At 34.2% G+C, this 10462-nt stretch overlaps 3 protein-coding genes across 3 annotated transcripts; all 3 read right to left on the reverse strand.

Moving 5' to 3' along the window:
* Positions 1-407: 407 nt before the first annotated feature.
* Positions 408-3197, reverse strand: LOC143622695 (protein MRG1-like). Its single transcript, XM_077093765.1, has 8 exons — positions 2990-3197; positions 2376-2423; positions 2200-2240; positions 1960-2061; positions 1802-1881; positions 1551-1720; positions 609-693; positions 408-514 (listed from the first exon to the last, which is right to left on the reverse strand). The coding sequence occupies exons 1-8, from the start codon at positions 3096-3098 to the stop codon at positions 463-465; spliced, it is 687 nt and encodes a 228-aa protein (XP_076949880.1). The 5' UTR covers positions 3099-3197; the 3' UTR covers positions 408-462.
* A 4192-nt stretch (positions 3198-7389) lies between these two features.
* LOC143622661 (zinc finger BED domain-containing protein RICESLEEPER 2-like) lies at positions 7390-7761 on the reverse strand. The gene has a single exon (XM_077093742.1). The coding sequence runs from the start codon at positions 7759-7761 to the stop codon at positions 7390-7392; it is 372 nt and encodes a 123-aa protein (XP_076949857.1).
* Positions 7762-8021: 260 nt separating this feature from the next.
* LOC143622662 (zinc finger BED domain-containing protein RICESLEEPER 3-like) lies at positions 8022-8792 on the reverse strand. The gene is made up of 2 exons (XM_077093743.1): positions 8498-8792; positions 8022-8428 (listed from the first exon to the last, which is right to left on the reverse strand). The coding sequence occupies exons 1-2, from the start codon at positions 8790-8792 to the stop codon at positions 8022-8024; spliced, it is 702 nt and encodes a 233-aa protein (XP_076949858.1).
* Positions 8793-10462: the final 1670 nt, after the last annotated feature.

The following is a 10462-nucleotide window of genomic DNA, read 5'->3' on the forward strand; positions in this document are numbered from 1 at the left end:
TAGAGAGGTTAAAAAGGTTTATGTACTAAAAACAGACGGTTTTAGATAAAGATATAACTCCTATAGAGTATTTTATTATATGATCAAACGGATCAAAACTACTAACTTCACCTGACGTCAAGGTATGGTTAACTTCTATCTGAACCGAAAAATAAAAAGAAAAGTAAAACATTTGACCAAAGAGCCAATAAATCACCAAAATTACATGGCATGACATGCCATGTCAAGTTTGTGCTATATTTTGGTAATGCATAGCAACTATACAACACATGGCTATGAACCAAGGTTGATAATTCATTGTAAAAGGATACTTATAAGCCTATAAAAGATCATGAGCTAGCCACAACAAAATTGGCACATGATGTGTTTGTATCTGTAGACTATGATGGTAAACAAAATTAAATGAGGCGGTGAAGTGATATTCCCAATTTACCCCTCCCTATCGAAGCTTCTGAAACTCTTTTAGTCATCATATGAAGAAAGGAAGAAAGAGCTTTGTTTCTTTGCCAAAAACCTACATAAACACAAAATATAAGGTAACTGATAAATATTTAAAAGTTAAAAGAATGATTAATGCAGATGGAAATAAATGGACTGAAGAGTTTTACTTGAGAATATCGACAAAGTATTCTTGCAAGGATGACATCAGCTCGTCTTCAATGTTTACGTGCGGCAATAGCTCAGGTAACTTGACTGCATGCAGAATACACACTTAATCATATTCATATTTACATGTGATTTGATCCAGAATTTATATACTTAGAATCTTAGATACCTAATCATAACTTCACCCAAGTAAAACCGTCCCATACCTGGTTGTAAAATCGTGCCCCGTACGTGGTCCAATACTCGTCAAGTATTTGTAATGGGATTAATTAATTACCCATCGGGTATACCGTTAGTTTGTCAAAAATACCCGTTGGGATTTCCAAATAGATACCTTTTTTTACATTCTAAGTTTATATAACTGCACGTTGTTAACAGCTATAACAAATTGAAATATGATAAATTACATGCGTATCATCAACCATAAAATGCGTGAAATATCTAAAATATGTAAATTTCATGATAATATAAATCCCAAAAAATAAGTCAATACTTCATAGCATGCAGCATATAAATAATATATGAAAAAACTTTAAAACAGGTAATCGAGATATCTAGCGCGTGCCATTGCAGGGTACTAGTTATTTGTATATTAGTTACATACTTATATACAAAAGTTGAGCTGTGTTTTAAAAGACTTGCACATTAACAAGAACAACAGCTATGGTAGTTGTGTTACAATTCATACGTGTCTGACCATTAAAATGATAGAATGCTGAGGTACATGTTTCAGAATCTTTTATGGTACATATACAAGTATAATTATATAATTAAAGTGGTACTGTTCAACTGTTCAAGTACTTTGGTAAAAGTATCTGGTTTGTCATAAATATAAAGTGTCTGATTTGTCATAAGTATAAGCAGAGAGTTGTTCAATTCGGGTGTAAAAATGCATGTGTAGTTAGTATGATATAAGTACAGTAATGCTTAAAAGCGAAACATACCAAATAAGCGAAGTAGATGTTCAGCACCATATATGGTTGAAGGAGACGCGCCACTTTTAATTGATTCGCGATATTGTACACGCTCTTTATCATATAACAGAATAACAGGCAAGGCCCTGTCAAAGTAACACCTTAATCCATTCAAAATCTCTTCAACTGAATCTGTCATCCTGTATTCAAGGCATTATTATAGATTAACTTAAAACATCATTTAATCTGAAATTGACTAAGACAAATAGATGTGTACTTACAGGTCATCCTTCTTTGACCCATATTCAAAGTACATCTTCAATATATCATCAACGTTTGGAGAACGCGGAAGTTTAACAAGCTGCAAGAAGACATTTATTATCAATGATTGGGAAAATGAAAATAATACAAAGCATGTAGCAATATAAGTCGAGTTTACCTCATTCTGTCTGTTGACATATGTCCAATCATCAACAAGCTGCTGTTTTAGGGTTTGTGGGATTTCAATGTCCACAAGTTTTTCAGAAGTTGCATTCTCCTTCTGTCATCAAATATAAAAGCGTTATGGAATAGGTTTCATGTTCTGAAAGTTTTATACATGTTGTAAAGCGGAACTTAAATATGGAACACGGGGACTATAAGCAAATTATAGCACAAGATTTGATATAGATGAAAATACCTCAGCGTTCGATTCAAGTTTTCGTTTCTTCCCTTTTGACCCTACAATAGTTCAAATGATAGGTAATTAGACAATAGTTAAAAATACATAGTTAAAAGATGGAACATTGAGTCGTTAAATGAAATTTAACTTTTACTATATGGTTAAAAGTGAGAACTTGAGTTTAAAGGGTATACCATTGCTCTTCACCTTATCTTTATCCTTATCCTTTTCCACCTTTGAATCTGTAAAGTTTGATAGAACAAAAATTTTCAGTTATATTTCGTTGAACACCAGAAAAATTGAAGAGTAAATATCAAATTTCCACTAAAAATTCTTTTTTATTAGGTACACTTTCTCTTTGTGGTATTCCACCCCTTGCTTGTTTTTGGTCCAAAGATGAAATTCTTAATGATAGTTGGTTGTATTCACCTATTTTTGCAATAATAGCTTGGTCCACGGCGGGATTAACCGCATTTATATGTGTCGGATTTATTTACTTACTTTTGAAGGACATTTAAACGTTCATTTTCAAAATTACAGTGGAAAAAGGAATACCCCCTTGGATTCAATATCTCTATGGGGTAAAGAAGGTTCAAAAATAAGTAACAAAAACTTTCGTTTGGTAAAATTATTAAAAATGAAGAAGAATGGACGTCCTTTTTTTTCAAATAAAGCATATAAAATGGATGAAAGTGTAAGAAATCTGATCCAACCCTTTCTTTCTATTTTGAATTTTGGCAAAAACTAATGGAAAGAAGAGGCATATATAACCTACAAAAAAGAACTAGTAGAAAGTATGAGGGAATACCATCAGATACTTTTGACTTTGTATGACTTGAGCGTGCTGACTTAGGTTCCACGCCCTGTTTTTTGTCAAGTGCTTGCTGTTTGCGTAAGTTTTCTTCTGTTTGTTTCATCAACCGCTCAGCACCAACCCATTCATCCCAGCTGTCATCAAAATAACAAAATTGCAATTAACATTTGTTTTGCAAAAAAGGCTAACATTGCACATGTTGTCATTTAAGCGTGTGTGCGTGACAAAAAGGTTTCCCACATAGTTACAGGCTTAACAGAAAAAAAAATTTACTTATGTCAGATTATCAGAAATTATATTAATAATCTCTTTTAATATATGTGCATCCAATGTAAAACATAATTTACTTCAAGCAATAAATGGTTAATATATAAACTCGATTCATCAAAACTTAAAACGAATTACACATGCCAATATATATAGGAAACCTTTAAATTGATATATGTGATGCTTCTGCAGTCTACTTATTTAGAAATAAACAAAAAAAATGAAAAACAAACTGAAAGCAGTTAAATTAGAGAGGTTAAGAGCATTCCAATTTCATAAAAAAGTGAAGGTTTGCAAGTTGCATCATTAAGCACAAAGATTTACCCTCTTCGTTGTTATTAGTTATGTCTACAATTAAAATCGTACCGCCCAAATAAAGGTCTGAAGTAATTAAGTGTACTAATGTAGATGATGATGTAGATATGTGTGTGGGCGCTCAATTATACATTGAGTTTCAATTCCTTAGAATATGGGCACTAAAATCTGATCATCAGATTTATCTCACTCGTGAGACGAGTGAGGTTATGCATGCACCATTCTCATTTCAATACATAATATGATTTATATTAAAAAAAAACAATGCACAGTGGAACACAAATGCTCACGTTTTACACCAGCCCTGCAAAACAGAACAAAGGTATCCATCAGTTAACATTGCAATACAAACACTAATGTGGAACAATCAGGCAAAGTTACATCACTGTTAAATGAGTTGAAACTATATGTGGAACAATCTGGCAAAGTAGATACTTACAAGATAATGAACGAAATATTTCCACTCATTCTTTTTTATCTCAGACTTGAGTACCTACAAGATTAAAAGAGGAAAACAGAACACATAAAAAGATCAGATGAAAAGTCCTTTGTATAATTTCAGTAAATTGATAAAAGACATAGATTAAATAACTTTATATGGTTTAACATTTTGAGATTAGTTCAGAATAAGCAGTTATAGAAAAACAAAACTTTGCATACACAATTGTGGAACTGTTAAATGAAATGTAATATGTGATGCATAGCATAACAAATAACATGTAACTAGGTTTAGCAGCATAATCAGTGCATGAAACATAAAACATTTGCGCGCGTCTTCAATTGCCAGATCATCAACTATCTGTACTTATCAATCCATACAGATTCCAAACTGTTTGGTAATGTGTTTATGAACGTTTGTATATGTTGTTCATGAAAAGTTTTTGTACATTTATTTATTTTATCTAAACATTTTATGTTCTTTAATTTATCACCCCTAAGGAAACCATATTCTCACATTGTTTTCGCATTGGTCCCATTATTCACATTGATGAATACATCGATCTCAATCTCTAGGCTCCGCCGATGTTATTTGTGTCCGTTTGTGTTCATGAACACATTCATTTCCTTAATGAATGAACACGGACATAAAATCTCGTTCGGTAAGTGTTCGTGAATACATTATTTCTTTAACAAACAAATATGAACAAGGCCTTGTTCGTGTTCGTTCGGTTTGTTTGCAGCCCTAAGTATATTCTCCCTCACATATAAATCATCACAGAGATAAATCATATCTAATCTAATCCCAAATGTGTGGTGTAAACCATACAGCACAAACGTTCACACTGTCTGTGTAAATGTTAGTTATTTCTTCTGCTTCAAATATTAAACAACTTTAACTCTTAACAATTAAATATTAAATATTAAATAAAACCTAGTTATACTTTCACACAATCGATTATCATACCATCCGAAACACTACTAAGCATAACCAAAACCGCCATCTGTAAACAAACAAAACAAAATGCACCTTAAATTACCCCTACACTATAAAACATGTAAAAAGGTTCAATAATCTAAAACCAAAATTTTTCATTTCAATAACACATACAGTCCACTGTAGCCGAAAAATAAACACACAGTCCACAAAATATAAGGTAAATCATCATTCAAACATGCAAACAACATGAATACTTTCATCAATCGACAGTTTTCAAAATTATGAACCCTAGCAATCTAATTGAGACAGTTATTAAATCCACTAAAGTAATCAAAACCAATCCAAAACAGTTTCTTCAACAAACAACTAATAATAATAATAATAATCCGTCCACATTATTATCTCGAGTCTCCACAATCAATCAATCAATCAATCAATCGCAAATAATAATAATAATAAAAACCAATAATAAGTGAAGAAAGAATAAGTTAGAGAATGCAGTATACCTTAGCTTCGTAAATACGAGGGCCGTGAAACGCGAGAACCTTCTCGTTGTCGGAGAAGAATCTAGTATTGGAATTAGCACGGCGGCGATTGGCGGCAGAATGGTCAGAATCGTCCATGGTTCGGGTTAAAGGTAAACCCGCCTCTTTTTGATTTCGCTGCCGGTTTCCTTGCATTTTCTGCTGCTTCTTCTTCTTCTTCTTCTTCTTCTTCTTTTATTATTATTTGTTTTGTTGTGAGTAAAAAGTAAAAACATATGGTAAAGAATGTTAACGGTATGCTATTACATGTGATGGAATGACTTGTTGTGGTCAAGGCTACATTATTATTATTATTATTATTATTATTATTATTATTATTGCAACATTTATGGTTGAAGATGTATGATTTAGATTGTGTGATGTTTGTTGAATATTATTCAGCCACTTCACATTGATGATTAATCGTAGACAGGGGAATGTTTAGTTTGTTAGTGTATTAAATGGGTTGAATGATCATAAAAGCAATAACTTAGGGGTTCACAATTTAAAGAAAATTGTTTTTGGGTTAAATTTTAAAGGTGTATATAGATACTTCAATTAGGAATGGCAACGGGGCGGGTTTGGGGCGGGTTTTGCTTAACCCGAACCCGAACCCGAAACCAAAAACCATCCCCGTACCCGCCCCATTACCCGTCGGGTTTAATTCGGGGATTCCCCGTTTGGTTTTTTGTACCCCCCGACCCGCCCCGTCCCCGAACCCGAAAACCCGAAACCGATCCGACCCGACCCGAAATTGGTTCATCACATAACTGAACATTTATCGAAATAAACTTCTGCATCACACACATGAAAGCTGAAACAATGTGTTACAAATGAAATAAAACCAAGTCTACATGGCCGAAAAATCATGCCAAATACACAAACTACAAACTTGCGACCAAATCTAAATACCAAATCAAACCAAATCATCCAAAGTCGTCGTGCCACTTTCTTTAGTACCTACCTACATTAAGAATATTTATCAATAAATCAACCAAGTTAAAAGAATAAAAGCTATGTTACAAAAATAGTAAATTTTATAAATATTATTACCTCTTCCACATCCATTTCATATTCAATGGTGCGGCAATATGCCTCGGTCTCTTCCGAACAAGTTTCTATATTTAATAGTAATAACATAAACATATATTCATGATTATGAAGATAAATAACATGAGTAATAATGTAATATTCAATATAGCGTTACCTCGAATCTCATTCAACAACCAACTTTGAGCACACATTAAAGCCTCCAAAGTTTTTGGGTGAAGTCGACTTCGGTGAGGACTTATTAATCTTCCACTTGTACTGAACGCAGATTCAGAGGCAACGGTGGAAACTGGAATTGCCAATACATCTTTTGCCATCCTTTGAAGTGTCGGATACTTACCTCCATTTGTCTTCCACCAAAGCAACAAATCCAGTTCTACTTCATCAGGCAAAAGATTTTCTTTCAAGTAGTTATCTAACTCCGCCATATCATTCAAGTCATCATTCACCTTAGCTTTGGATTTAATGTCAGATAGGAATTTTTGGAATCCACCAGAAGAACACTCTGACAACCCCGAACTGAATAAAGATGAACTAGAACCACCACCTATAAATTAATGTGAATCAAGATAAATCAAATATTAGCAATTTATATTTATACTCATTAAATATTAATATGATTATACCTTCATAGTAGTTTTTACCACGTGAGTTGGTAGATTCATATTCTTTAAAAAAAGCTCGGACAAAATCCTCAAGAGATTTAAACTCTTCCTTTGCCATTTCTTCACCGTATAAGGCAGGCATAAGCAACTCTACGTATTTTAGCTTGTAACGTGGATCTAAAACCGCAGCCATCCCCATAATCCCATGAATTACAGACCAATATTTATCAAACTTGATACTCATTTTATACGCCATTAGAATAGTTGTAGCTTGTTACATATCTCAGTTGCTAAGTCCCAATCAAGGTCCGTAGGCAAACTAGTATACCTGGGCTCTCTTTGCTTTAATCGCGTGAAAACATGTCTATAAGGTATAGCAACACTAAGCATCAAATAAGTAGAGTTCCAGCGAGTCTTGCAATCAACGATCAGTTTCTTTGTGTATTCCATTTCAAGTTGATTGGCTGCTTCCTCAAATTTTTGCTCTCTTTTTCCTGATGCAGACCAAAATAAAACACTATCTCTAATTCTTTCAATCCCATCCTCAATAACAGACAAACCATCTTGAACAATCAAATTGAGAATGTGCGCGCAACAACGCATATGAAACAACTCTCCTTTCCTCATGAGTGATCTCAATGGAAGCTTCTGTAGTAACTTGTTGATAATTGCATCATTTGTGGTACAATTATCAACGGTAAGAGTAGACACTTTTCTATCAATATTCCAATCACATAGACAATCATATAGCGTATCTGCAAGAACATCAGCTGTATGTGGTGCAGGCACATAAATAAACCTATATAAAATTTATGCATCAATATAAGTGTAAAATACATTTAAAGTTTTAAACTAACTTTATATTAGACTTGTACAATATATATGCTTTACCTCATGATTCGGCTTTGCAAGTTCCAAGAGTCATCTATAAAGTGTGCAGTGACGGCCATAAACCCTTTTCTTTGATGGTTAGCTGTCCACATATCAGTAGTTATTGCCACTCTACTTGTGATCCTCCCTAATAGTTTCTTAGTTTTCACCCTTTCATATTCATAAATTTTTAAAATGTCGCTCTTGATGGTATTTCGACTCGGAACCTTAAACAAAGGTTGAAGACCTTGAACAAACTTTCTAAAACCATGATGGTCCACCGTTGTAAGAGGATACTCGTGCACAATAATCATCTCCGCGAGATCTCTCCTTGAGTTGTCTGGATTAAACGTGTAGTTGGAGAGATATGATGAACTACCATCAACTTTCTTTTGCTCCATAATCAAGATGCTTTGTCGTATATCTTTAACAGTTCGTCTTGGACAACGTTCAAAATGATCTCGTAAATGCGATGTGCCGTTTTTGCTTGAACCTCCTAGCTTTTTCTTACAATAGTTACATTCCGCCTTATCTTCACCGTTCACTTTCATTAATTTAAAATGGTTCCACACGGCAGATCTTTTCCTTTTACCACCGACATTTTGACCATCTTCAAAAGTATCATCAAGGTTAGACTCATCGTGGGTAGTAAAGTTAGTTGGTGGTGGTTCATTAGAATCATGTACCCCTTCACTGCTTCCTTGAGGAGTAGAATAAGTAGGAGTGTTTGAAGCAACGGGAGTAGGAGTACAAGTGTCTGAAGCAAATTTATCACCTTGTGATGCCATATAGTTGTAAAAACCTACAAAGAAGAAGTTTGAAATAAACCAATTAAATCATTATGTAATATCAATTACATCAACCCACTACAAACGAATTTTCATAGCCCAACTCCTGTTCAAACTGAAGCCATTCTATTTTTCAAATTGACTATTCTGGGTAATTTTGACCAAAACCTTAGTAATATGCTTATGAAGTCTATGGTTTGTATAATACAACTGTTTCTTAAATCCCGAGGGTCTTTATGATGGTTTACGCAACAAACTATTGTTCTTATGGAGTTTGATTCATATTTTACACCAAGGACAACTTCACGGTACAATAACTCAAACACTCAGAGTCCAAACATTAATAAACAGAACAATCATAATCACAGTCCAAAGACTGATTAACAAATCACTCATCAATTATCATGGAAAGAGGAAACCCCTAAAACAAATTAGATTCCCCAAATCAATTATCATGTCAATCATCAATCGCATAGAGAACGGTGTATCATACGATATGCAACAACAACAAAATTAGGTCAATTTCAAATGAAAAACCCTAAAAAAGGAGAAAACATAGAGGAACAGTTAATTTAATGGAAAAAGAAAAAAGGCCATGAGTAGTAATAGTGGGGAAGAAAAGAATGGTGTGTGTGTGTGATTAAAGAGTGAGATTACATACTTCGGCTGGGATCAAAACGAGGAGGAGGAGGAGGAGGGTGGTCCGGTGGTGCAGACGGCGATTGAGTGGATGGTGATGGTGGCGGAAGAGTAACAGCAGCAGGGGCTGGATTGCCGGAGTCTGGATTGCCGGAGTCTGGAGTAACAGCAGCAAGGGCGGCGAAGCAGATATGAATCGGGGGCGGACTGGCGGAGTCTGGATGTCTGGATGTAGGTTTTTAATATATATATATATATATATATTATTTATATTTATATTTATATATTATATCGGGGCGGGTCGGGGCGGGGGTACCTGAACCCAAACCCGAACCCGAACCCGAAACAATCTCCGAAACCCGACCCGAAACCGAAAAAACAAAACCCGACCCGACCCGAAATAAGCCGGTTTTCGGGTTTCCCCGTCGGATTCGGGGATTTTTGCCATCCCTAACTTCAATATGAATGCTCTAATATGGACGAATGACCTTATATAAAGTTTAAGCATATAGTTTTATTGACATAATTAACTTTTTATAGAATTTATTGCTATTTTTTGAACAATATATTTTCTTTTATCTTTAATTCCAATATAGTCTTGTTATCATTAATCTCAATATTACTTAAAAAAAAGACGAGATGCTTTAGTCAAAGGGTTGTATAGCAATTTGGTATTCATAGGATTGTTTGTCATTATTCTACGTGTTCCTTGGTGTGTGAAACTGGTTTTTTGAATTATTGACTGAACTTATGAATCTGTTTCTGAATTATTGGCGGAATAGCTAAGCACATATGCTCAAACACATATATAGTTGTTACGTAATACATTAGTAATCAAGCTATAAGATCGATAAAGTGAGAACAAAAGGGCACTTAGGAGTTAAGAGAAATAAGGGAATAACCCTAATCAATTAGTAATTCCCTTCCATTCTATCAATTGGTTCGTTTAAGTAAACGTATAATTGTTGCAAACTTACAATTACAACTAGGGGTGTCCAAAATGCGCGAACCCGATTAACCCGATCCGACCC

This window comes from Bidens hawaiensis, unplaced genomic scaffold (genome assembly GCF_021521415.1).
Source record: "Bidens hawaiensis isolate Kalapana, Puna unplaced genomic scaffold, B.hawaiensis_p1.1 tig00003241_1, whole genome shotgun sequence".
Lineage (NCBI taxonomy): Eukaryota > Viridiplantae > Streptophyta > Magnoliopsida > Asterales > Asteraceae > Bidens > Bidens hawaiensis.